Source organism: Sciurus carolinensis, chromosome 5, assembly GCF_902686445.1.
Source record: "Sciurus carolinensis chromosome 5, mSciCar1.2, whole genome shotgun sequence".
Taxonomy (NCBI): Eukaryota; Metazoa; Chordata; class Mammalia; order Rodentia; family Sciuridae; genus Sciurus; species Sciurus carolinensis.
Window position 1 is genome coordinate 686,751 of NC_062217.1, and position 27,043 is coordinate 713,793.

General features: G+C 47.3%; 2 protein-coding genes across 8 annotated transcripts in view; one reads left to right on the forward strand and one right to left on the reverse strand.

Moving 5' to 3' along the window:
* The window catches only part of Tmco3 (transmembrane and coiled-coil domains 3), a 34,355-nt gene extending 29,817 nt beyond the window's left edge, over positions 1 to 4,538 (reverse strand). For 2 of the 4 annotated variants that reach the window (XM_047553836.1, XM_047553835.1), the window contains exon 1: positions 4,059 to 4,534. The gene's annotated coding sequence lies outside the window, so the exon portion shown is untranslated. Of the gene's footprint in view, positions 1 to 4,058 lie in introns of all 4 variants that reach the window. The other 2 variants (XM_047553833.1, XM_047553837.1) reach the window with 2 other exon arrangements.
* Positions 4,339 to 26,662, forward strand: Dcun1d2 (defective in cullin neddylation 1 domain containing 2). Of its 4 annotated transcripts, XM_047553840.1 has the most exons (7): positions 4,349 to 4,611; positions 8,464 to 8,680; positions 11,297 to 11,465; positions 17,016 to 17,146; positions 22,253 to 22,335; positions 23,932 to 24,028; positions 24,974 to 25,193. In XM_047553840.1, exons 1-7 carry the CDS (start codon positions 4,609 to 4,611, stop codon positions 25,045 to 25,047), a joined length of 774 nt encoding a protein of 257 aa, XP_047409796.1. In that variant the 5' UTR covers positions 4,349 to 4,608; the 3' UTR covers positions 25,048 to 25,193. The 4 variants fall into 4 exon arrangements, with proteins under 4 accessions (XP_047409797.1, XP_047409794.1, XP_047409796.1 ...); XM_047553838.1 differs by lacking the exon at positions 23,932 to 24,028 and having other exon boundaries at positions 4,347 to 4,611; positions 24,974 to 26,662; XM_047553839.1 differs by lacking the exons at positions 4,349 to 4,611; positions 23,932 to 24,028 and adding an exon at positions 4,638 to 4,919 and having other exon boundaries at positions 24,974 to 26,662.
* Positions 26,663 to 27,043: the final 381 nt, after the last annotated feature.

Below are 27,043 nucleotides of genomic sequence, written 5' to 3' on the forward strand. Positions count from 1 at the left end.
TCTACCATGTGCAAAAGATAAAAGTCAGTTCTACTTAAGAGGGATCACATATCAAAGGCCAGAAGACACTATCTCAGGTGGGCAAGTCCCTGGGGAACCATGTTCAGGAGCATTCCAGAAAGGCCATCTCCTGAGACATGGCTCTCAGCCACACTGCTGGCTTTTCAAAATCATTTGGAATGTTGCCAAATTTCCAAAGTCCGCCACAGTCAAGTGCTAATAAGAGATGAAGATAGAAAACAAAACAAAACAAAAGAACCTCACACCTGGAGCTCTAGGGTCTTACTCGCTGTTCAGACTTTTCTATCACAAACTCAGTGCTGGGTTTCAGTGCCTTTTCAGAAGTTAGGCCCTGAAAGGGCTGAGTTCACGCTGCACAGGGATGCACTCAGCACAGCTCCTAGCAGAGCTCTGCATGCGACCAGCTCCAGCCCCTGCAGAGCAGTGAGGCCTTGCAGTTGCAACCCTCCCCCTACAGGAGTGCAGGCCCTTTCTAGAACCCAGACTGAAATCTGACATGCTTACTTTATACTTCCCATTTTCCCCCAAACATCTCAAAAGTAATTTAAAAAAAAAAATTTTTTTTGGCAGTACTGGGAATTGAACCAGGGCCTTGCACATGCTAGGCACTACTCTACCATTAAGCTAAATCCCCAGTCCTAAATGTGGTTCTTTTATGGGTTTCATGCTTTGGAAAAACAACTTGCAATGCAGTTTGTACGTGAGTAATACATCTCTATGCACGTTTCTGTTTTTTTCCTCTACCCCTACACCTAAGGGAGTTACTAATTTTTATGAGACACCTTTCAGGATTTCAGTTGTAGTCACACTAACAGTCCCCACTCAGATGTCTCATAACATGAGCATGATATTGAAATTGCTTATACATCTTAATATGAACCACTCATTTTCAAAAGTTGATTTCATTTTACTCTCAAGCCTGCCTACACAATCCTATGGACTACTACATTATACCATGTTTTCTCTTCAGCAAACTAGTAAATATTTTTAGTTTCAGTATTTTTTTTGTTGTTGTTATCAATAAGACATTCAGATTCTAGTAATAGTGAACTATGGATACATTCGACGAGAACAGACCTTGAGGCTGAGTGAAGGGACGCTCCTGAGGCCACATCTTACACAATCCCATTTTCATAAAAACCTCACAGTGCCCCTTGGCAAGGAGGGGAGATGTCTGCGGCTAAAAGGGACCAGGGTCCTCCCGGAATGGGAATGCTGGGTGGGAACCGCACAGCCCTTCACTTGCTGGGGACACACATGGGCAAACCCAAAGGCCAATGGAGTCTGTTAGTGGACAGGCAAGGGACTCTACCAGTGGACAGAACAAGAATCTACCTGTGGACAGTCAAGGGGTCTACTAATGGACAGGTGAACGGAGTCTATGAACAGGCATGGAGTTTACAAGAGGACAGGACAACAGGTCAACCAGTGGACAGGTCAAGGGGTTCAACCAGCAACAGGTCAACAGGGTCTACCAGTGACACGTTTTATTTAGATAAACAGCAAAATCAACACTTTGAGCTGAGCACAAGTCTTTCAACTCAGAGACTCCAGAGGTTGAGGGAAGGGGATAATTAGTTCAAGGCGAGCCTCAGCTAGTGAGGTGCTAAGTATCTCAGCAAGACCCTGACTAAAAGGGCCTACATGTAGCTCAGTGGTTTGGCGTCCCTATGGGATTCAATACCCAGTACTAAAAATAAATAAATAAATAACAAGAATGATCTACACTTGGAGCGCAAAAATCACAAATTCCTTTAAAATTGTTCATGTTAGGAAGAAAAACATCTGTAACACACAGGCAGCCCAGAGTACTCTCTGCTGGAGAAGATAGGAAGCCAGAGCTGGGTACCACAGCTGGAGTCCTTTCAGGGAACCTCCATGCTTGTGCCTGCGTAAGCTCTGAGAAGCTGCTGCTCTGCTTGGCCTCTCAGGTAACTTGCCACCCTCTCTTCCTTGAGGCCTGTACAACCCATTCGCTCGGGGTTCACCAAGTCACACCATGGGAAATAGAGCTGACTTGTCATCCCCAGAGTGTCCGTGAAGCAGGGCTGTCAGATGGGTATGTCAGGCAGATGTCACAACCTGGCAACTTCTCTCCTGACTATGCAAAGCTGGGTACGGCTGTGGGGGTGGACTGGCTAGTGGCTGCCTTGGTTCATGCAGCTGAACCAAGGGCCCCAGTGAGTGTGGGTGCAGGAGTACCCAGATGGGACAGGCAGCCTTCCTGTGGGTCTTCAGGCAGGGAATTCCTGGAACAGGTGGGTGGACGTGTGGGGAACTGAATACCGTGTCTAGCACAAGGTTATCTAGCGTCCCCTGCAAGAGAGAAAATGGGGGGGCTCATCTGAAGTAAAGGATTTATTTCTTCACATTACTGACACCATCTCCAAGCTCAGCACAAGGCAGCTTTTGAGTAGGCAAAGGAGGCAGAGATCCATGAGCAGGTGAGAAAGGATCAATTAGAGTGGTTTACCAAAGTTTTTTTTATGGAGTCTTTATCTTAAAGGACAATTTTAAACTCTAAAGTACATTTCTTAAAGATGGCATGCTTATGATCCCATAAATACAATTGACAGTTGCCAAAAATGAAGTAAATGATTCATAAATACATTATTCATATTAAATTAGTAAAAGAATTAGGGAACTAGGTAAGAAGAAGGAAGGGAGAAAAAAGAAGGTAATTCTTGTGGTCATTAAAAAGTTTTATACTACTTAAGTTAAACCTCTAGAAAAAGCAAATATTTCATTGGTTAATCCAATCATGAGACTCTACTATTTAAATGAAAAAAAAAAAAAAAAAAAAACAGGCAATATGGAAGACCAATAAAAAGTTCTGATTCTAAAAATGATCAGGAAAATGTACAGAGGCTGAGCAGGAAAACAGGAATGTGACCTACAACCTGTGAACCATGGCATCTTGAGTGTCCCACGAGGTGTTCAAATAGCCACTGTGTTTGTTCAGGCGGTGCCAGGTGGGGTCTACAAGGAACAGAGAAGCAGAGCCCTCACCAAGGGCTGCAGGCCAGCTGCTAGTGTTTGTTCCTTCTTTAGTGCCAGGAGAGCCAACCAGGAGGAAAAAAGGAGACTTGTGAAGAAGAGTCCCTTCAGTAGCAAACACCCTCCAGCAGGGAGCAGCAAGAAATCAGTACCAGATGGCCAGGAAGGTGAACTGGCTGATAAGACCAAGCCGCAGGGTCCCCCTTCTCCTCCATCTGAAGGGCTGGGTGAGGCTACAAATGGTGAGGCCGGCAGATACACTGGACTTTGGGTCACTGTGGACTTATTTAAATGGTCGCCCCCCAAACAATTCACAGCTAGGCTATGACTTCCCAGGGGATCTGCAAGCCAGCCTGGTTGTTTCGTCTACTCTGAAGCCTCCCAGGCTCTGTAAGCTTAAGCAGAGGTCTTGCAGGTCTGTTGCCAGGTGTATGTGTTTAAAGGGACCATAAAGGACAACTGCTAAAAGAATTCGCCTCAACACAACACAGGCCAAGACAGACCAGTAAGCTCCGGGGGAAAGCAGGATCCGGGGCGGCTGGGAAGGAGAGCCCCCAGGAAAGAAGCCCCTGGGAAGGGGAGCACCCACCGAGGAGAAACCCAGGAGTATCCTTCCAGAGGGGAACCTGCAGAAGAACAGCCCGAGAGGAGCCCTGCCCTCCAAAAGAAGCGCTCAAGGAAGAGGCCTCGCATAAAGCCTCCCCGGGCCTCCCCAGAAGAACACGCCGGGCGGCCTCTGGGGAGGGTTCCCCTGGGGAAGAAGCTCCCAGAGAAGATGACCCCCTCAGAGAAGAGCCCCCGGGAAGGACCCCCACACAGGAGTCCCCTGGTGAAGAAGGCTCCCCAGGAGCCCCCCCACGGCGCCCCCGAGGAAGTGCGCACGCGCCCCGGGAGGCGTCCGGGGTAGGGAAGGAGCCCCCATCTCCCCGACAGAAGCCCCGCGCGGGGAAGGAGCCCCGGGGGTCAGGAGCCGCAAGCGGGGCGGCAGCCCCCGGGCGCGTCGCAGGAGGGACGGGGCCCAGCGCACCCACGGCGCTCACCGGGGCGAGGCGGCCGCGCCCTGGACGTCCGGCCCGAGCATCACCGTCCTCCAGCCGGAGCTCCGCGGTGCCGCGAGCCAAGCTCTGGGCGTGGGTGTCCCCGCATCCCTTCCCCTGGCGGCCTGGGCGGGACCGGACGCGGGACCAGAAGGCGGACGACCGCCACCGCCCTCTTCCCGAGTGGGCAACTCCACCCAGGTCAGAAAGCGAGGCGCGGCCCCTTTAAGAGGGCGGGGCGGGGCCGCTCCTACCGGCTCCCGCGCGGCGCCGGGTAGTTCCGCGGTCTGGTCGGCCTCCCTCCTCCTCCCAGCGGACGCGAGGCCTGAGAGTCGCAGACCGGCGGTAGCCTCCGCAGGAGGAGCGGCAGAATCCTTAAGAAGTAGCACTTGCACAGAAGGGCGGCGCGGTGCATGCCGGGAGCCAGGGACAGAAGAACGCCCCGAGCTGCAGCCGGCCGGGCGGCGTGCGCCTGCGCGGAGGGCCGGCGGGGCGGGGCGGCGTGCGCCTGCGCGGAGGGCCGGCGGGGGTGGCGGCGCCAGCGCTAGCGAGCATGGTAGGTGTGGGGCATCGCGTTTCGTCCGCCCGGGCGGGGTTCGGCCGGGCGAGCCAGTGGCGGCGGCCCCACAGGGTCCGGAGGGGACGCCGCTCGTCCCGCAGAGCGGGGGGCGAGGACGGCGGCGGGGTCGGGCTGCGCGGAGGCCGGCTCGGCCCGGGTCGGTGCGGCTAATTGGGCCGCCCGTGTAGGTTGACCCCGAGAGGAGAGGTTACGAGCCCGTCGCAGGGACGTTTCGTTACGTCACGCTGGTGTCCTTGGAGCCGGGGTCTCACAAGGTCACTCGTGAAGTGTTGAGAGCTTTGCAGGTTAGAGAGCTGTTGTTTCCCCTGGACTGTTTTTTATTTCAAGAATTCTGTACATTTTAGCAGAATAAATTAAAAAGACATAGGAAACCCCCCGTCCCCGTGCTTTGATTGCCATGACCTGGTAACTTCAGTTAAAGTCATCAGCACTTATGCCTGGGTCCTGGTCCTGCCAGTTTGCAGACCTTGATTATCTTGCATGTAATTTGCATCTGTCTAGGTGGACGCAGCGCGCTTCCTTTTATAAGTTCCTAGTTTATGAACCCTATTTTCCCTTTTCTACCAGTGGAACCTGGGTCTCCTAGTTACTTTTGGACATGTCGTGCATGCAGTTCTTAAACTTAGCTGTCGATTGTTGTTTAATCACTGTTATTTTATAGAGAAACATGTATGGAGTAACATCAAATCGTGCAGCTTTGTTGACGTGCTTCTTGCTATTCCTTTATGACTGCTGCTACTCATGCCAAACTAGCACCTTGGTACCCCTAGAGGTCCAAAGTTGTGATGTCCTGTACAGATGAAGCTGCTTGAATAGATTGCAGAGGGCTCATCATGCTTCTGTCTCCACTTCTGTCCAATTTATTTCTGTAACTAACACGGCCTGGATCCATTTACCTGCATCTGCCAGGCATGTTCTTTTAAGTGGATGTCGCTGTGTTGTCAGCTGGGAGGTCTCCAGAAGTGATCCTCAGGAGTGGTAGCTTAGGATCAGAATCATCCTCCCTTCCAGGTGTCCGTGTTTTCCTGATGTGGAGCCATCAGTGCTGTGATGGTCAAATGACCCAGCCGCCTAAGGGTGTGTGACTCTGCTGATTGGTCTTGGAGGCCTGGCTATTATGCTGACATTTTTGTGAAGTGAAATTCACATGACATAAAATTAACTGTTTTGAAGTGTACAGTTCAGTGTTTGCCACACCACCTCGATGGAGTGTCAAAACTTTTTAATCACTCCCAGAGAAACCCTGTTCATGAGCAAGCACTCCCAGCTCCTCCACGCCAGCCCCCGGCACCCTCTAATCTACCTTCTTTTCTACAGCTTTGCCTGTTCTGAACATCTCCTGTCAGTGGAAGACATGTAGCCTTTGTGTGGCCTTTTGTGTCTGGCATTTCCTTAGTGTTATGCTTTCGAGGTTCACCACACTGCAGCAAATGCCATTACTTTGTTGCTTTATTGCTAAATGACATCCCATCATATGGATGGACTGAATTTCGTTTTATGCCCGTGACAGTTTTTTAACCCAGTGTTGATGGCTGTTCCGTGATGAAGACGTGGCTGTTGCTCATGGAAGGGCTTTTTCTGGTTGCATGTGTGTTCTTATCTTACAGTTTTTGAGGCAACTCTTGCTCATCTTGCCATCGACCCTCCTCATGAAAAGATGCTGACTTCATCGCTTGCCAGCCTGCCCTTGTGGCGCGTGAGCTCTGCCCTGATCTAACTACACTGATCTTACTACAGAATATGACCTTGAATTCTTTGTCTAGTTCTTTTCAAGGGCTGTTTTGGGAAATAACTTTTAGTATATATATGTCCCATGTGTCACTCTAGAATTTAACATGTTCAGCAAACTACCTCCCACAATGGGACTGCCTGTTTTCATAAGTGAAGTTTTATTAGCCAGCAACCATACCCATTTGTGTATACATTGTCCGCACTGTCGGCTTCTGCCCTGCAGTGGTGACCTGGGTAACCACATGAGATTCATACGGACACAGGCCTATATTTTTAGGAATGATTTGGGGAAAAAAAAAGAATGATTGGCTCCCCAAAGAGCTTTTGTTTGTGTGGTTAATGGACGTTGATGTTCACTGCATCAGGAATTAAAATGTTTTTAAATATGTAAGGATTAACAATAGCAAACCCATTACTTTTTCACATTAGATTTTTGCAGATTTTTGTTTTATTTTTTAGTTGTAGGTGGTCCCAGTATCTGTATTTTATTTTTATGTGGTGCTGAGGATCAAACCCAGTGCCTCACACATGCTAGGTAAGCGCTCTACCACTGAGCCACAGCCACAACCCCAGCAGATATCTTTAATATCTGGCGTCACAGGAGAGAAGTTCTTGAACCTTGCATTTAGCCTCTTGTGACATCACAGCTCAGGCAACTCTGCAGGCCTTTCCTGCATGCTCACAAGATGAGCACGAGGTGGCCTAGTGATGACTTTGAGTTCTTGGAAAATCAGTTTTGTTGTTGTAGAACCTGGGAGAGGTCTCAGGCCAAGGTCCCCAGGACAGGCGAGAGCCGAGGGTGTGGTCCTATGTGTCTGGCTGCACCCTCTGGCTCCTGTGGCTCGCGTGCTTGTGTTTTGCTACCAGCACGTTTGGGTTGCCTTACAAAAACCTCTGCAGCTTCCTCTGCTGCTTACTCTTGGCATGATTGTGAAGAATCGGGCTGAGCCATTTCCCTCAGGTTCAAGGCTAGGATGAGTGATACCACTCTGAACCACTGTGGGTTTTTACATTTATTAAAGAGATTATCCTGACTAACCCTGTCCTCTTGGCTGTGGCACCTGGGTGTCCGGGAGCCTGCTTCCAGCCCACCTTCAGCTCTGGCTCCTGGTGCACAGGTCTTTACACTGATCGTAGCCCTGGCTCTTGTCCTTTTTCAGTTTTGTCATCTCCACCTGTCAAACATTTACATCTTTCAGTAGGCTATAATTTATTGTGTCTATAAATTCTTATCTTTATTTGAACAAGATCAAGTATAATCTTCATAAATAAAACTTTTCCTTTTGTGTTGGGTAAAGCATTTACATAATGAAGAGCGGCCCCTAGTAGATCAAGGTGTCTGCTTGGAATCGCCCAAGTTAGCTTGTTGCTTCCAATAGGGGACCTTAGAGCAGTGAGAGCCGTGCCCTGTCTACTGTCCCGTCAGGGACTATGGACAGCGCAGGTGGCACTTGCTGGTGTTGCTCACCCTCCTCTCTGCCCTGTTTCTGTCTCACATGTGCAGACAGGTTGTCACTAGTGTCATCGCTTCGCTTCGTCACACAGGCTTTCTGTGCTGCTGATGTGGTGATCATTCTGTGTGTGCACGTTTCCATCACTGGTGTTTTTAAACTGGGAAGCAGTCAGCGTTTCAAATTGCTGGCCCTTCCTGTTCAGTGGAGCTTGCGCTCAGTAGAGGCAAAGACCCTGCAGATGGACCCTGCGCTGATGTCAGGCCTGCCTTGTCTGCAGAGGGCCAGATGTGTCTTGCAGGGAGCTCGTGCTGAGATTTTCGGGAGGGGAGGGACTGTTGGTATCTATATGCAAGGGGAACCAGGTAGTGATCAAAATATATTTTCTGTAAAATGATGATTCTCGTAATTTGTTGAGGATTGGACTTGGCATATTTGTTGCTATATAGATGCTGTCGTTTCAGTTTTCAGAAGACCGTGGAGTCTTTTTAACTGATGAACAAGGCTATGGGGTCCTAGAATTCTGAAGTGAAGTTGAGTCGCCCAAGAAAACCAAGTCCTGTTAAAATGTAGGCATTAGAAACAGAGGCGGGCACAAACCCCAGAGTGGCTTCATTGGCTTTCCCGCTTCTTTTGCATCCCAAAGCATAAGCTTAAATCGACTCAGAAGGACAAAGTTCGCCAGTTTATGGCATGTACTCAGGCTGGTGAGAGAACTGCCATCTACTGCCTAACGCAGAATGAGTGGAAGCTAGACGAGGCCACAGACAGCTTCTTCCAAAACCCAGACGCGTTCCACAGGGAGTCCATGCGGAACGCTGTGGACCAGAGGAAGCTGGAGCAGCTGTATGGCAGGTATAAAGGTAAGGGGCATGTGGCAGCAAAGCCAGACCAGAGGCCATCCCTAGCAAGCAGAGGGAACATTGTTCCTGGGACTTCGGGTGCCAAGGACAAAAGAACCCCAAGTTTCTGCTCCTTCTCACGTTCAGCTCCAGAACCCCTTTTTTAATAAAGGGGAAAGAGGGGCATTGGAAAGCTGACCAGGTGTGAGCCTTTGGCCGCAGCTTATTCTGTGCAGTGTGACCCATTGACAGCCGTGGGGAAGCGTCACTGCTCGGCCGCTTGGTGTCGGGCCTAGAGTCGGCTGTGCCACACCTGATGATACGGTGTTTTTGCAAGCATTTGTCTAGGCTGAAACATTTGTGGTAGAACACTACTGAATGGAGAGAAGGATCCCGTAAGGGTATGACACAGCCTTCTCCCCCCTGGGGACTGTCCTAGCACTGAGATGGCTTCTATCACTGTCACTTTGTTGGGGAGGCTGTAGGCAAGACCTCCGTGTGGAGGTTCCGGATGATTTATTTTAATTGAAGAGCCTAGAATGTGGCTTTACTTATCAAAACCCAGTTATGCTGTGAGAGTAAGTGTGCACCGAAGAGCATCAACGGATCCTGATCCCTCGGTAGGCATGAGGCTTCATATCAAATGAAGCAGAAACAATTCACTTGGCAGACTGTTTTTTCTTTCTAATAGTTTTGAAGGTTAAGTTTTTCTTAAAAACACTTTCAGTAGGCAAGTGTTAGCCCAATAGAATGATTTCGTTGGTTTTACATTCTTATTGTTATTTTTGGAAATACTGTCTCCTTGCTCTCTTCTCTTGGGCAAGTGGATTGAAAATTGCATTCTTAAAAAACAAAAAACAGACTTGTAATTACTGTAGTCTGAAAAAAATAACTGTTTAGTGTACTTTAAATTATTTTAGCTAAGTTAATTCTGTAAGTCATATGCTTTGCACAACTTTACAGTTATTCAAATAGAGCTGCCTTTGGGAAAATACGTCAGTGAAAATTGTTGTCTGTGATTTTGTTTACACCTCTTCCCTTCATCATTATCTGATTTATTCATGCAGACTAGTCTTTTAAGTAGATAAAACGTTACATCCTTTTGGGTTCTAAATATATAATTCAAAGACTGTGGACAAATATAACATTTAATGTATACAAATGAAGGAGAACTTCATAAAGTTTACCAGGATGGCTTGTTGGGTAAGAGCAGGGTTTTCTGTGACCTTCAGAAGTGTAATGTCAAGAGAGAATGGAAGTAAAGAATGCAGAACCTTTGTCCCATACTCCACTGAGGTTGGTTTCTCTGTGTGAAAAAGTACAGTTAGAAGGGTTTCTGGTTTCGTTCATTTAATTTATGTCAGTTTTTCCTTGGAAACAACATGTATTTTTAAAAAATGTAATCTATAGTGTTTAGATGACCAAAGTTAAGTTACATATGGAGGGGAAGAAAAATTCATCACATCTGAGATTTATTTGACTGAAGAAGCTGTAGGTTTTTTATTCGCATCTCTGAACCAATAGAATTCACACATACATTATGATAACATTATAACATACATAATCCTTCCAAAATTAAAGGGTCCGGTATTGTGAGGTCTTGCTGGGCTATTTCAATATACTTTAACGTTTTGATTTTCTCATAGACAAATGCTTAATTTCTTAATTTAATTTCTAAAGTAAAAATAGGGGAGTCTGACTTTCTGTGCTTATGCTGATAAGTGCAGATACATATGCCAAATTTTTTTGAGACAGATCTTGCTGAGTGACTGAAGCTAACTTGCAATCCTCTTGCCTCAGCCTCCCCAGTCACTGGTATCACAGGTGTGTGCCATGGCATCCACCAAGCTAAATGATTTTGGAAAGTAATTATTGTCTGGTGGCATTAGAATTAGCAAATGAAGTGAATTAAAAAGAAAAATATCAATCTTCTTTTTTTGCTTTGGCAGAGTTGTGATAAAAATTCCTAATATTCAAAACTTTTTATCACTGCAGTATCTTTTGTAGCAGTCTGTCTTCAAGGAAAGTAAAATTCTGTAAACTTAAATTTTTATTTTACTTTAGGGAAATTGAATTGTTTGTTTATTTTGCAGTGCAGGAGATGAAACCTAGAGCCTTGTGCACCCTAGGCAATTTTTCTACCTTGGATCTGCATTCCTAGTCCTTATTTATTTATTTATTTATTGTGGTGGTGCTTCCACTCAATCACAGGGCCCTGTGCATGTGAGACAAGCACTCTTCTACTGAGCTACCACTCCCTTACATGTATTCCTGAAAGATGAAGTCTTCTCAGAGAAGTCTCAATGATTTTTCTTTCCTTAAAACCCAGAAATCAAACTAGAATAACTCAGTAATACAGAACTTGCCTAGTATGTTTGAGGTACTAGGTCCAGCCCCACAGCACTGCTGAAAACAAACAAACAAAAGCATGTCTAGATTTTAAAGATAGGGCTGGTTTCTGGGTAGATTGTTACTTGTTGCCCACTGTTCTTCCTGTGTAGTAGAAAACTGTAGTACATTGATGTGTGTGTCTGAAGGCCTGCTGAAACTATGCAGAAACATGGTATACCTCTAACCTCCTATTTTAGGGTCGGTTTTCAAAGGAGTACAACTCGTTTTCCCTGATTTTAACTGCAGACCCGCAGGATGGAGACAGAATCGGGATTGATGGGATTCAGCAGTTCTGTGATGATCTGCGGCTGGACCCTGCCAGCATCAGCGTGCTGGTCATAGCGTGGAAGTTCAGGGCTGCCACTCAGTGTGAATTCAGCAGGAAGGAATTCATGGACGGCATGACAGAGCTTGGGTAGGTAAACCATCCTCAGTTTAAGTTTCTCCAGAAGGGAACATACTTTCAACGTTAGTAATTTTCAATTTATAAATTATGATTTTAGGCTGGGCACAGTGGCACACACCTATAATCCCAGCAGCTCAGGAGGCTGAGGCAGGGGGATCACAAGTTCAAAGCCAGACTCAGCAACTTAACAAGGCCCTAAGCAACTTAGCAAGATCCTGTCTCAAAATAAAAAATAAAAAGGGTTGGGGATGTGGCTCAGTGGTTTAGCACCCCTGCGTTGAATTTCTGGTTAAAAAAAAATTCTGATTATATACCTGTGTGTTTTCTTCATGTATCCTATAAATATCTTACACACCTACAATACAAGCCTTTTAAATTCCAGTTTCAAGTTTTATTTACTATTTTTAGTCACATTATCCCTTTAATAACTCATTTTCTTTTTTATTCCCTTCCAATTTTAAATTGACAGTCAGTAGTAGGGGTCTTTCAACCACTCTTATTTCACGCTATTGTATGTTACATAATGTATTGCACATACTAAATACATAATTTATTATGCTTCTGTATTATACTCTTATAAAATCTCACTTTGCTTTTTGCTTGTTACATTTTTCAAGTCTACCCTCAGGGTTAAGGTTAATAACTTAAGATGTTTCTCAGTTATCAGATGTGTCATAGAAGTAAATGAAAATAGTTCAACATTGGCCTTTTAAAATAGCTTGTTTCTAGCTGCTGAAGACGGCTTACAGCCATGGGGAAAGAAAAACACATGCTGTGTTCTCCACCACACTGACGCTGTACATCTGTACAGCTAGGAAACTCTACAAGACTTTGCTTCTAATGATACTTACCCCATTCTTGGTGATTGTGTAAACCAGCAAAGGACCTCCTTCCAGCCTGGTTCCACAGCTTGTTTCTTTGTACTCCTGGCACTTTGGAAGTCTGGGTGAGCCTGTTTTTACCCTCTTTTTGGGTCAAAAAAATGTTTGATAAAGAAACACTGAGTAAAACGTGTTCTTAGAGAAGACAGAAAGCACAAGCCATATAGGAAAATGTTGAGGAGCTGGGCCTCATCCAAGTTAACTGCTACTTATCCAAAGATAGATAAAAAGGGTGGCCGGACACGTGACTCGTTGCTAGCCCTTTCCCAGCACGTGGGAGGCCCTGGGTTCCATCCCCAGTGCTGCAAAAAAAGAAAACAGACATTTGGGAGAAAATATTAACTACATAAAGATGTCTCATAATTACAAATAGTAGAAGAGTAAATACACATATTTTCTAAATAACATAAAATTATTTAAAACAAAGTGATTTTAAAATTCAGCTGAATCAACTTACACATGCTGGTAGAGACAGATACAACTAAAGGAAAGGGCCCAGAACAGTGGGGAAGGTCAAGTCGATGTGTCGTGCAGACAGGGAACTGGGACTGCCGATGTCCGAGCAGTTCTGAGGATAACGAAGGACGTTTCATGACAAGGTTCATTTCACCAGGAAAGCAAGAGCTTTTATGTTTTTCTACACTTGCTCAATAGTATCAAATATTTAAATTATTTAAAGCAAAGATAAACAACTACCAAGAGAAGGATGCAAAGTCAGGAATTCCCACACACCTCTTAGTAACTGATAAATTGAACCAGTAAAAAATCAATAAAGAAATAGAAGATTGGGCAAGATAACTTCTTCATGAGCATATTTAGAGCTCTGCCTTGATGCTAACAAACATGTACTACTTTTTCAGGAAATAGGACATTCATAAAAATCAAGCATAAACACAAAAGTAAATGAAGACAAATTGGGAGGCAGGAGGATTGTGAGTTCAAAACCAGCCTCAGCAAAAGTGAGGCACTAAGCAACTCAGACCCTGTCTCTAAATAAAATAAAATACAAAATAGTGTTGAGGATGCGACTCAGTGGTCAAGTGCCCCTGAGTTGAGTGTCCAGTACCCGCCCCGCAACCAAAAAAAAAAAAAAGACAAAAAATCAATAAATAAAACCTGTGGGATTCAACTTCTTAAATGTACGTTTGAGAAAGAAGAATGGCTGAAAGTCGTCACACAAACGTGTCCACATTAGGTAGAAGAAACAGAAGACCCAGGTGCAACTCAGTGGTAGAGCTTACCTGAACGTGCTCAGGGCCCTGGGTTTCATTCCTAGTGCCACCAAAAGAAAAAAAAGAAGAGCAGAAAATTAAACTTAAAAGGATGTAGAAGAAGGAAATAAGCAGAAGCAGAAGTAATAATTTAAAAACTGGGAGGGCTGGATACGTAGCTCAGTGATAGAGCTCTTGCACAGCATTAGCAAAGCCCTGGGTTCCACCCCCAGTACCAAAACAAGAGGAAGAAAAGAAAGAAGCTGTGGGTATAAAGGGTGAGTAAAACCAGAAACATGTTTTTTGAATAGACTTTAAAAAGCAGTAAATAACAAAAAACAACACAGAATGAAAAGGGGCATCACTGTGGATCCTACAGCCATCAAGAAATAGATTTATTATGAACAATTTTAGAAGTACGATGTACTGAAACAGACACATGGAGAAGTGGAAAATTTTTTTAAAAACTTTTTTTAGTTATCAATGGACTTTATTTTTATGTGATGCTGAGAATCGAACCCAGTGCCTCACACACGCTAGGCGTGTGCTCTACCACTGAGCCACAGCCTCAGCCCAGAAGTGGGGAATTGTGAGAGTTCTGTCACTCAAGCATTTGAGCCTGTTGAAGTCTCAGAAAGGAAACTTGGTTGGAATGGCTCATTGGCACATTCACCAAATGTCTGATGAGAGGAAATCTCAAGCTGTGAGCAGCTTCTTCCAGACAGAGTAAAGGAAGCAGTCCCTGGTTTGTTTTGAGGCCAGCACGATCCTAGGAACAAAGCCAAGGAAGGATGTTCTGATGATGGAGAACTGCAGGCCAGATTCACTCAAGATGAACGTGAGATGCAGAAATTCTACATATAGCCAAGACAAATCAGCAACCAGAAAGGTGGGGTGATGCGTCATGACAGAGCTTGCTGTACTCCAGGAGTGGGAGTTCTGTGACGTAGCCATTAGCAACAGAAAGAAGGAAAGGATGGTCTCAGGTGTAAAAGTTCAGTGGAGGCTGGGCTGCGGCTCAGTGGTAGAGCACTTGCCTAGCATGTGTGGGGCCCTGGGTTTGATTCTCAGCGCGGCGTATAAATAAATAAAAATAAGGGTCCATCAACAAATTTTTTTAAATGTCCAGTGGAATTGAATGTCTGCTCATGATTTAAAAAAAAAAAAGAACTCACAACAAACTAACCTTGACCAAAAGAAACAAACGAATGCATAAATAAATCTTACAGCAAACAGTACACTTATGCATTGTAAGCTGCTTCTCCTTTGAGGCAGGGCAGCAAGACTTGGGATAAATCTAATTAAAGATGTGTGAGACCAAATACAGCCAAACAGTGAATTTTTTAAATGTGTGTTATTTTCAGTTATCATCAAAAATGCAAAATAATACCAGGTGTAATGGTACACCCTGTAAAAGCTACTTGGGAATCTGAAGCAGGAGGATCATGAGTTTGAGGCCAGCTTGGGTAACATAGCAAGACCCCCAGCTCAAAAAAGAAAAAAAATGCCTTAGGGTAAATCAAAGATGGCTGAAACCTCCTTAGAGAAAACAGTTCATTGAGACAATAGGAAAGAAGCCCTCAAATGTCTTTTTAATAAATGTCCTGGGAGAACTGGTTGGTTTATGGAAAAAAGTTAATCTTGAGAGCACTCATTATATGTATTATATGAAAACAGGTTTCAGGTGGATTGTAGATCTCAGTACTAAAGGCAAAAGCACAAAGTGCTAGAAAATAATGTAGAAAAAGATCTAGGCTGGTCATATAACGTAGTGGTAAAGCCCCTGCTCTAGTGTGAGGCCCTGGTTTAGTTCAGTCCCCAGCACAAAAATTACAATTGTGACTAGGCAGTAGGGTAAGTTTTAAAGCATGTCACCTCTACCAGAGGGGAAAAAAAAATCACTGTAAATGAAAAGACTGATAGAGTATCCACGCTAAAAATAAGAATCTAGAACCAGACAAAGTGGACGGGCTGTAATCCTAGTGACTTGGGAGGCTGAGGCAGGAGGATCGCAAGTTCAAGCAAGTTAAGGAGACCCTGTCTCAAAATTAAAAATAAAAAAAAGGGCTGGGTTGTGGCTCAGTGGTAAAGCACCCTTGAGTTCAATCCCCAGTACCAAAAATATAAATAAAAACAAATAAGGGCCAGAGATTCAGTTAGGTGGAAGAATGCACTAGGTCCAATCCACTGTACAAAAAAAAAGGTAGCTGACACCGTGGGAAAAGTAAGCAGTCGCCTTCCGGTTGAGTGCTCTCAAAAGGTCTGACGTGCTGTCTCAAGAATTCCTGCAAAATAATGGAGAGTCCTGTAGGATAGGTGGATTTGAATCAGAGCTTCACAAAGGAGGACCTCCACGTGGCCTGTGAAAGCACAGGAAGCTCTCCTTGCTGTCCCTGGGGAGGTGCGGCTGAAGCTTGATTGAGATGGAACCCCAACAGGCTGGCTGGGAGGCCAGGCGCAGGTGGCGGGAGTGGGCCAGCTCGCCGTCTCTGACGCCAGCAGCCATGCTCTGCCCTGTGGCCCTGTGCCCCCGCGCTGGCAGAGTGCTGAGAGCACTGCCTGCGAGGAAAAGAGGGAGCTGCCTCGGTGCTCAGTCTCCCCGAGGCACGAGGGTCTCAGCAGCCGCTCGCAGGCCTGCAGATCCGACCCGAGCTCCCGGCAACACGTGCGCCTCCGGGCGGGGCGTGCAGGGGGCTGTGGGCCAGGGCACTGCTGCGCCTGGCAGTGGTGCTGGTGCCCCAGCTTCCTGCAGTTCCTCAGGCTGCCCCGCTTGAGTACAGGGTGAGTGGAGTGGAGCGCCCTGCGGTCCCTTGCTATGCAACTGATACAAGAAAGAGTTCATCATTTTTACTAAGTTTTTTCCCCCTTTTGAGGTGCTAAAATTCAAACCCAGGGCCTCATATGTGCTAGCAAGTGCCTTACCTATGAGCTGCATCCCAGCCCAGATCAGTTAATGATTTTACAGATACTTTACCTCGTGGAGGAAAATTCAGCATACCGTAATATGTTTGTTTAATTCTGTAACCGTTTTTAGAGTACTTAGCTATCTGAAGTGTACCTGCTACACTCAATGTGGAAGGGATGAGGCTTATTCCCTGGACAGCCACACGCAGGCAGCAGTGGCACAGGCTGGCCGGTTGGCCCATCTCGTGCTCACTGGCCATGGGGACTTTGCATCTAGTGTCTGCCACCCTCGGGACTCGGCCTCAGCATGTGGCCAGAGGTGTAGGGATAGGCCATGCTTCGCTCCAGCTTCGCTGAGTGGCCCAGTGCTGTCACCGCTGACTGTCCTCGGCTGGCACTCAGGTGTTTGTGGAGTTGTGCGCCGTCACCGGAGTGTGGCTCGCCTCCCTGGAAATTCTCTTAGAACCCCACCCACACCAGCCCAGACCTGGGCCATGTCGGCCCAGTTGAGGGGAGCATTGGTGGGCCCTCTGCCACAGGTGACAAGCCGTGTCTCATCACAGGTGTGACAGCACTGAGAAGCTGAAAGCCCTCCTGCCCAGGCTGGAGCAAGAGCTGCAGGACTCCGTGAAGTTCAAGGACTTCTACCAGTTTACCTTTACCTTTGCTAAAAGCCCTGGGCAGAAGGGCCTAGGTGAGTAGGGAGCGCACAGGGAGGAGCTGCTGTGTCTACAGGGTCTCAGTGCACCCAGCCGTGCTGTTACCCTGTCCTGGTTCTCTGCTTATATCATGGGCCTGAAAACCTCAACCAGCAGCGTTTCAGTCGTGACTTCTGGGTCTGACTCTTGAGTTCTAAGGTGTAGACTGATTGACAGGTATTCCGTGTCCTCCTGTTGAGAGTGGCTGGTGAGGCAAACCTGGCAGTTCTGGGGAGCTGGAGTGGACCTGTTCAGAACAATCGTGTGTGCCTCGTTGCTCCTTTCAGGGTCCTGGGGCTGCTTGTGTTTTGTGTACAGTGTGTCTAGGAGGTTTTCAACTTAAATTTTTAGTTTGAGTCAAACACAGTGGCACTGGCCTGTGATCCTAGCAGTTTGGGAGACTGAGGCAGGAGGATTGCAAGTTCAAAGCCAGCCTCAGCAACTTAGCAAGATCCTGTCTCAAAATAAATAAAAAGGGCTGGGGATGTGGCTCAGTCATTAAGCATTCCAGGTTCAATCCTGGTACCAAAACAAACAAACAAAAAAATTTTTTTTCAGTTTGAGAATTTGATTTATTTGTTTTGTTTTGCACTTGAGTATGATTATTTCTGGCTTACCTCTTCCTAAAAATCTATCCATGCTGATAGAGGTTGCCTCGGGCATGGAATAGGCCTTCTTTAATTAACTTCAAATCTCTTAAGTTTGTTGGTGGAGTTACATATGGTCTTTTAAATAAGGATTAAACAGCATATTAGAAAGTATGTTTTGAAGGAAAACTCCTGTAAATAACAGCAATATCATAAGATGACTAAAAATTACATAGGAAACTGGAAAGGGGCTTGAAACTTCCAGAGGTAGAAAAGCTGGCCACCAGTGTTTGTTTCTCTGTCCTGATCTCCGCAAGCCTGTGTCAGGAATGCTGTGCCCGGGGGATGCCGGCAGTCCTGCCTCTCTCTCTCCTGTTGCTGCCATATTCTCAAACCCAGGTACGGACCCAGAGGCAGCTCTCCTCCTGGACCCGGGGCTGGGGTTTCCTCTGGTGTTTCCCAGTGTTAACTGCCTGCTTCTCATGTTGGTGTGTTGGGTCTTCAATTACTTATCTGGTTCCCTTTTCCTCTAGATTTATTTATAGATGTCACCTGTGGTTTTGGGTTCCTGATGGTACCTCCTCACACCTAGATTTATTGTTGACGTCACCTGTGGGTTTGGTTGTGCTGTCTGGTTGTTGTCTGTGTTTATGTGAGGATTCAGAGAAGTTTAAAAGCACAGTCCAGTAGTAGTAAGTGCATATGCAGTGTTGGGCCCCCATTCCAGGTGTGTCTGCAGAACCCTTCCATCTTCCCATTATTATTTCTCAAACAGTATTTAGGTAATGCTTTACTTTTAGCAGTTTATTTCCTAGAGACTTGTCTGACTTTGATTTTCAAAATGAGCATTAGTTCTTGCACCAGCACACAGCTGTAATCCCAACAGCTCGGGAAGCTTAGGAGGATCAAAAGCTCAAGGCCAGCCTCAGCAACTTAATGAGTCCCTGTCTCAAAAATAAAAAGGGCTATGACTGCAGTTCTGTGGTAGAACACCCTTGGGTTCAGTTCCCAGCAGAAAAATAATAATAATAATAATGGATGCAAGCAGCAGTCTGATCCAAGTTTTTAAATAACATCAGTTCTTCAGTGTTAAATGGTTGTTAGGAAAGGACACCTTCAAGTTTTAATGAATGACCAAAAAGGTTTTTGTTTGTTTTTGTTTTTTTTTTTTTCTGTTTTCTTCTCTTTAGAATCTTCAGTATAATATTAGGATATTTAAGCTTGTTAGCACTAAATAATTTACATTTTGCATTCCTGGGGATTCCATCCTTTTAGTGTTGAAGTGAAAACTATTGGCAGGGTTAGCAAGTCATTTGACTTCTTGTGTGTGGGGATTGTGCTTTGAGGATTCTGTCTTTTGACACCAGGTTAACTTCAGATGTGGAGCAGTACCAAGGACCTTCTTCTAGGCCTTGCAGGGGTCTCCTGTAGGCAGCAGCCTCAGTGCCAGGAGCTCCCAGAGACAAAGTCTCAGACCTTGCTGCAGACCCACTCTTAGGCCTGTACCCCTGTGGACCAGACCACCTTGAAACTTTGTGGCTTTGGGTGACAATCTTTTTTTTTATAGCACCTGATCTTTTGGGTCAGGGGTTCAGGCAGGACTTGGCAAGGCAACCCTTCTGTTCCCCCAGGACAGCAGAACTCGAGGGCATCTCAGCTGGCTGGTAGAAGCACCCAGGAACCTGTAGATCTGGCCTTCTCACAGCTCAGGGGCTGCAGGAGAGGAAGGGCTGTGCAGGCACATGATTTCTGTGCGACACCACCACCTTCCAGAAGGCTGTAAGTTGCAGCCTGAAGCAGTTCCCTAATTTGAAGTTGGGAACTCCAGCCAGGGGTATAGCCCAGTGGTAGAGGTATTGCCTGGCATGCACAAGGCCCTGGTTTCAGTCCCAACACTGTAAAAACAATTTTAAAAATTTTTAGTTAAAAAATTTATTTTTTTCTCTGAACGTTTCAGTGATGTTCAGTACAAAGGCACAGAGTGTCTGAAGCAGTGTGCAGTCCGGGCCCTCTGTTCAGCCTTCAAGCCACAGAGGAGACCAACCAGTGAGACACATTCACAGTTCCTTTACTGAGAACAGACGGTCTTCTTTCTTATTTCCATAGATATCTAAACATGATCAGTTTGCCTTTTCCAAGGTGCATCATTGTATGTTTGGCTCCTGAAGAGTCACAGGAGCTGAAGAGATAGGCACACGTTTCCTGCAGTTCCTAGCAGAGAGGTAGATGGCATTGGGTACTGGACAGTGGCATCCAGTGAGTTTTTTCAGCTCTGCCCTCAAGTCTGGGTGTGCATCACTATGTTTCCCATGCTGGGCTCTGACTCCTGGGCTCCAGTGACGCCTCCCACCTGACCTTCCAAGTTCTGGGGCTGCAGTTGCCCACCCCCACGCCTGACTGCTGTGTTGTTTCTGTGTGTGATTACTTCTAACCTTGTACTTAACTGTGGGCAGCCTGTGGAGCCCGTCATTACAGTGGTTTGACTTGTTGCTTATGGTGCCAGGGATCTGACCCCAGCCTTCAGCAGCCTGGTGATTGAGCCACCATGGAGCTACATCCTCAGTGTGTCTCTGCCACCTCGAGGGCTTCACACTGGCTAGAGCTGGAATCAGTTGGCTTTGAGAATTTTACTTTTTGAGGAAGGTATCATGATAATAAGCTAATTCTTATGTCTGCCCCAAGGTCCTTTTTGGACAGTGGGCCATCTTCACTATCTAGCCCTCAATGGAGCATTGCTGGCTGAATTCTAACAGTAATGTCTGAGGCGTACTTAACACGGAGATGAGACATCTTAGAAGCTCGTGTGGGGAAAACGGCTGCCAAAGAGATCCAGCACCAGAGCAACTCCAGCCCAACTTGAGCCTCACCTTCTGCCATTCTGAGTCTGTTTTATTTTGAATAGCCAAGTCCATTGGGACATTGTGACATTTTCACACAGATAGCATTAGATATTGGAAATGCCTACATTTACTTTTTAGTCATGTGATTTGCACACATCCAAAACAGATAGTTCATACGAAAGGTTTCCAGGACCAAAATGAATCCAAGAGTAACTAGATTTTATATATATGCCATAAAACTCTGTTTTCTTCCTCCCCAGGTTCAGCTCCATTTCCCAATGGGAGAGCTTGTCATCATTAAGATGAGTCGAATGTAGTCCTCACTTAGGGTTCTTCCTAAGTGGTAAGGATGTAGGCTTATGAGCAGGACGAGATAATCATCTTAGCCTTACCCTGCGGGTCCCCTAGGTAAGGCTCAGAGAGCTCCTCCATGTGCCCGGCACTCGGAACTTTCTGTCTGTCTGTCTTTCTGTTGAGACTTGGGTGCTAGAGACTCGAGCGGTTCTGCGATGAGTTCTGAGCACACAGGACTTAGCCGTCTTGCAGAAGCTGGTTGCTACTTGTTCATCTCTTCCCATCCAGTGTTACTGGTCAGCCCTGGAGATCTCAAGTCAGAGTTCCAGCTTAATAGCTCCTGTCCAAGTGGGACTAAGCCAGACTTAGAAAAATTCTTTCGAAAAGTGTTTAGTTGGGTATTTTGCATTTAAACTAATCTTTAGCTTAATGTGTCAGTCTGTTTTCACATTACGTGACGCACATGTAAGCAGCAATTAGGAAGTTATTTCAACATGCCTTGTCCCTTCATTGCTTACCAGTGGTGAGCAATATTCACCATGATGAAAGGTGGTCCATTTGAAGAAATTAATTTCTTTGCCCTTTACATACTTACTATGGCAAGCATATAAAAAGTGATTTTAAAATTTCCATTCAACAGAGAATACGTGAGTACAGGAAAACTGTGGCTTGGAGATGCTGTCATGCTGTAGCCCTGAAGCATAGCCTTCATTCCATCAGCTGCTTTTACAGTGGCACCCTCTATCGGGTTTGCATGGAAGGTGAGGAGCAACATCTGCCTTCCAGGGGAGCTTAGACTTTGATTGACAGGCAACCAGGACTTTTACTTATTCTTTCATTGGTGAAAATGCTTTTCCCAGCATGTACTGATTGATCTTGACCATGAAGTGAGGAATCAGAAAGGTTGGAATGCCTGGCTTATGTGCTTGCAACCAGTGATTCTCAAGCATTAAGACTGTCTTGGTTTGTATCAAGAGGAAGCAGGTCTGATGGAGAGCAGGGGTCCCTTCTTTCTGGAAAAGATGTTTAATTTCCAACTGTTTTTAAAAATAAATGATATGCATTAATAGTTGCCAGATCAAAGCAAGACTAACAAAGGACTGGTGTGCATGAAATAGAAGTCTCCCAAACTGACTAATTGGGGGACAGGTTACTTGCATTTCCAAATAACTCAGTACACAATTCCTTTGCTCAAGAAATTTCCTCAGATTCATAAAATTAAATTACATACCATTTTCAGGAACATTTGTATTGAGTGCGATTAGGCCTCATGTGACTCTTGGGTAAGCTTGCCAAATTTTTTCAATCAAGTGAGTGTCATTTTTTGTACAGTAGAAAAAGAGATTGGGATTTATTAACTACTATTTCTCTTTTTTGCCAGATTTAGAAATGGCTGTTGCATATTGGAAATTAGTGTTATCGGGAAGGTTTAAATTTTTAGATCTTTGGAACACATTCCTGCTGGTAAGTTCTGTATTTTCTGCTGGGTGTGCCCATCAGAAGGGGAGGCCTCAGCATGAGGCTGAGCATGGTGATAACCCCCTAACTGCAGCCTTCCACCTGGAAGTCCTGCTCAGAGGGACTGCGGTGTGGGAGAGGCACTGCTCTGCCCCACCACCTGCGGAGGTGGGAGACACCCTTCAGATGGGTTCCAGGAGAGTGGGGGAGTTCTGCAGCAGCCCTGGACCCACCATCTCCTCCAAGAACCCCTTGCCAAATAACTTTCTGTTAATCCTGAGAGACTTCAGATCCTTGAGGAAAGGGCTGGGCCACACTCACTGCTGGGTAGGGGCTCTAGAGCTGTGCCCAGGTCCCGGTGGCCAGAGGTCCCAGCCACTGTGTGTCTGTGTTCTGGGAAGGTTTTTAAGTGTATTTTATAGTGCTTAGGAAGAAAGGAGCCTTAATGGGCCTGCTAGGTGCATGTGAGCCTGGGCAGGGGGCAGGTAGGGTGTCCTCCTGGGCCACCGTGGGCAACAGGTGCCGCCGCGGCGAGTGAGAAGTGGGTGGGTATGAGGACTTGCGGCAGTAGTGGAACAGACCTGTCGCGCTGCGGTGGCAGTGGAAGGACATCTTTACCCAGTGTGGCAGTTGTGGCAAGGAGGAGCCTCTCTGCTCCTTCGTGGGCCCAGGAGACTCCCTCCTCTCTGTTGGGAGTTCCGGGAGCCTCCGGCCTCCATCTGCTGGCAGCACTCACTGTGTGTGGCCTCGGCAGGGGCCGTGGTGAACCCTGCAGATCCCAGTCACTTACTGAATTGCTCCTCCTGAGCTGTTCAGAGGTCTGACAGTGTGCCACCACCCCCATGCCCGTACCCCTGGCCTTCCCCAGAGAACCCCGTGCCAGGAGCCACAGAACAAGGTGAGTGTGCCGACACGGCCCAGCCGTGCTGACCTCCTGCCACAGGTCGTGTGGGAGAGAGGCAGGTGGGCAGGAGCTGCCCTGGTCGAGTCGTGGCTGGTGCAGTGCTGCTCCTGAGTCTCAGGGCTGTGTGCACATGTGGCACCACTGTGGCGCCTCCCTCAGGAGGATGAGCACCTCCAAGAGGCAGCAGGCAGTGGCGGGAGAGGCGGGGCCCAGCGCAGGCCGGGCTCCCCCTCCAGGGTACAGCGTCACATTTGCCTTTGGGGCTTTGGTGTTTCTGAAATATCGAATAACAGATTCTTCCAGAGAATCAGCCCATCCCCCTGCAAGAACTAGCAAATACATAGAAAAATGAATATGTGCAAATCAGCAGGAATGTGATCACCTTGTTGTCCCACAGTGTCTCTGAATTGGTTGGGAGGGAAGCAAGGAGAATAAAGATGCTGCCCTTCTGTCTGACTGCACAGGAATGTGTGGTCTTAGCATTTAAATGTCTGCTTTTGCATTGGCACTGCCTTGGCTCTTCCTGTGTAAGCAAGGTACCATTACTACTGCTGCCTACTCCCCATCAGATCAACAGGATCTTCACTGATGGACCCCTGGCCACTAGGATATCTGAGAGTTGAGCTCTGAACTTTAATCTGCTGGGTTTTTTTTGTTTTGTTTTGTTTTGTTTTGTTTTCTTTTCTCTTATGTATTAGGAACATCACAAAAGATCGATTCCAAGGGACACTTGGAATCTTCTGCTAGATTTTGGAAACATGATTGCAGATGATATGTCTAACTACGATGAAGAAGGTACTGGGCACTGTAGGACTTCAGAGGGCCTCCGGGGGGCAGCACTGGTCAGACTGGCGGCCCTTCCTGTTGGTTCCTCAGGTTCCCACAGGGTACTTGCTGTGCCGCTGATGGGGACGCTTCTGGTGACTTATGTGACTGTGTGCATGTACATGCCCCCATGCCTGGGGCGCTACCCCAGGGGTGTCTGGGTTCCTCCTGGGCTCTAGGCATGCCACCCTGGGAAGGGCCAGTCCCAGGCAGAGGCCTCCCCTCCAGGACCTGCCTCTGTGCTCGCTGGGCTGGCCAGGACTGCTCTGGACGCCCCTCTCCCAGGAGGCCTGGGCCTTTCCCTGCTTCCGGCAGTGTTCTTCACAGCTACAGCTCCTCTCTCTTCAGCACTCGGCCGGGTTGTAGCTCACAGTGGGAGAACTAGTGCTGCCACGTAGACAGAAGCTCAGCTTCTGGAAGGTCAGCTGTGGTCAGCTGGGTGGGGCTCGTCTGTACAAGTGGCCCACAGCGTGGACAGCACTTGGTCGGGGGCAGCTGCAGGAGCTGCCGGGTGGGACAGAGCCTTTGTGAGGAGTCCAACTGGAGAGGCAGCAGGAAGGCAGCCCTCCTGCTGGCCAGAATATCCCCACTTGCAGAGACAGCTCCTTCCTGCAGAGGGCAGACCGATCCTTGTTCGTCCCAGATCAGTGGGTCCTAACTGCCTGGAGGCCAACCAAGGAAGCTCCCATTCAGTGAGTGGTATGCTGCCCACAGGCCACATCTCGTGGTGACTCACTGACCCTAGCCTGCTGGCAAAAGAATTAGGTGGCTTCAGCCAATTATTTGGTGAAACATGCTGTGTGAACTGCAGATCATTTGGATTCTTGAAACAGGAATAAGTTTTGGAAAAAGTACTCTGAGTGTATCAGTTGCGCTAACAGTGACTTCTAAAGACCTGTGTCTGCTTCTCTGTAGGGGCGTGGCCTGTCCTCATCGATGACTTTGTGGAGTATGCTCGGCCCGTGCTCACCGGTGGAAAACGCAGCTGAAGGTGGAGTGGGGTGTGCAGCCAGCTCCCGTCCTGCAGGCACGCCGGGTGGTGCTGGGTGCCTCACTGCCAGCCTCAGATGCCGCCCTTCCCTCCCGGAGCCGGAATGCCACCCTCCTCTGCTCAGAGCCGCAGTGGCTGGTGCAGGCTCTGTGGGGCAGCTCCCCACAGGACAGCTGCTGCTCCAGGAGTCAGCAGGCTTGCTGTAGCTGCTGCTTTAGGAGAGTCCTGTCTGATGCATGTTCGGGTGAACACCAGCAGCCACCAAGTTGTATCACAGTCGCATTGTACTCACACGCGAAAAGCGGTGTTTGTGTCCTGGGGAGGATGTAGTTTTGTGCAAGTCGGAACAGTCTCGGTGCCAGGAGTTGAGAGGTTTATCCTGACCTAAGGGTCATCTAGGAATCCAGTGCTGCCCCTCCTGGTAGTTTTGCTGTCTGTCTTCTTGGATATCCATTTTTATCTGAAAACCATTTTATATTTAAGACCCCACTGTCATCTGCAGTGATGGCCTGTGTGGTGTGACTCCAGCCAGATTAAACTGCGTCAAGCCCGTGGGCCTGTTGTACTTCTAATAATGTTATTTCACCTTCCTGGGAAGTTTCATACTTTTAATATATTTTATTTTAAAAGAAATCTTTCCATGAAAAAATATTTATTTTTTAAGTGGTGAATTGCAAATTAAAAAATAATGAAATGCACTGGTTCCTTTCATCTGTCTGTGATACCCACGGTGCCTGGTGTCTGGCCCTTCTTACAGTCATTGTCCAAAGCACCCACACCTGAAACCTTCCTTTCCTTTGGAGCTGCAGCGTGACTTCACCACCCATCACTGCTGCTCCAGAGCCTCCTGGCCCAGGCCCACTCGTGCACACAGGTGTAGAGGCCTGGATGCTGCTGCTCCTGTTGAGCTCTGAACAGAACTGTGCTGACCTCACCTTGCACTTACAAGACCTTGTGCCGCAGCGTGCCTTGCAACACGCCATGGAGCAGATGGCTGGGGCTCTCCCGCCATTTTCAGTGTCCTGTGCACACAGTGTGCACCCCAGACTGCCCTGTGTTGAGCTGAATGGACATGCTGCAGCCGTAGGAAACAGCCCCTCAAGGGTCATGTGCCCTGCTACCTGAGTAACTGCCAGGGCCCAAGTGGAAGCCTTGCAGAGGCCAGCAGGGATGGAGGATTGGAGGACGAGGCTAGTCACTCAGGATGGGCCACGTGACCCTCCTGGGGTTCTCCTGCCTTGTCTGAAACAGGAAACTGCCATCTCTCAGTCTGACTCAGCATTTCTCCAATAAAATAAACTGACTTCAATAAAAACCCAAGAACAGTACAGCACCCCTCTAGGCTGCCTGGACTCTTGTGTAATTGTTCTCTTGAGAGACATTTGTAGAATTCAGAGACTAAGTGATGGAGGTCCTCAGTCCTTCTGTTCAAGGCTTGAAATTCTGTGGGGCTCTCAGTGAACACTGCAGTGTTGGTATCTGTCTGATACTGAAATGGAACTGGTCAGACTTCAAAAACCTGCGCTCGTTGCTTCCATTATTGACGCTTGAGTTGTGCATGCTGCGAAGACGCTAAGAACTTCGGAAACACTTCAATAAAACATTTTCCCCAGGCTTGTGTCATTCTGGTCTAATTGGTTGTGCAGATATGTGCCTCCTGCTGTTTATCAAGGGCCAGCAGGAAAGCCCACCTGGTATCTGACCCAGTTAGATAACCATGGCCCAGACAGACAGCTCTCCTCACTCCCCTCACTGATGCTGAGCATGGTTCTCCGAGAAGGTACAGGCTGCACTCAACACAGAGCATTTGGAGGATCCAAATGTTCAGAAGGCACTGGGTGTGCACTGAGTGCTTATTGAGGACCGTTAGCGTCTGGCTGCCTGTGGAAATTCCTCCCGGTGTGTTCTCGAGTCCAGCTGGCCCCTGCAGCTCTTGGGTGCCAGCAGGAAGGCAGCCAGCCCCTTAGGCCGGGATGCTGTTGCAGTCATGCTTG

Bases quoted from the DNA above. Each gene is read 5' to 3' on its own strand.
- Dcun1d2 (XM_047553838.1), top strand. The intron at 11,466-17,015 runs GTAGGTAAACCA...GTCTCATCACAG, and splicing joins GACGGCATGACAGAGCTTGG to GTGTGACAGCACTGAGAAGC. The intron at 17,147-22,252 runs GTGAGTAGGGAG...CTTTTTTGCCAG, and splicing joins CCCTGGGCAGAAGGGCCTAG to ATTTAGAAATGGCTGTTGCA.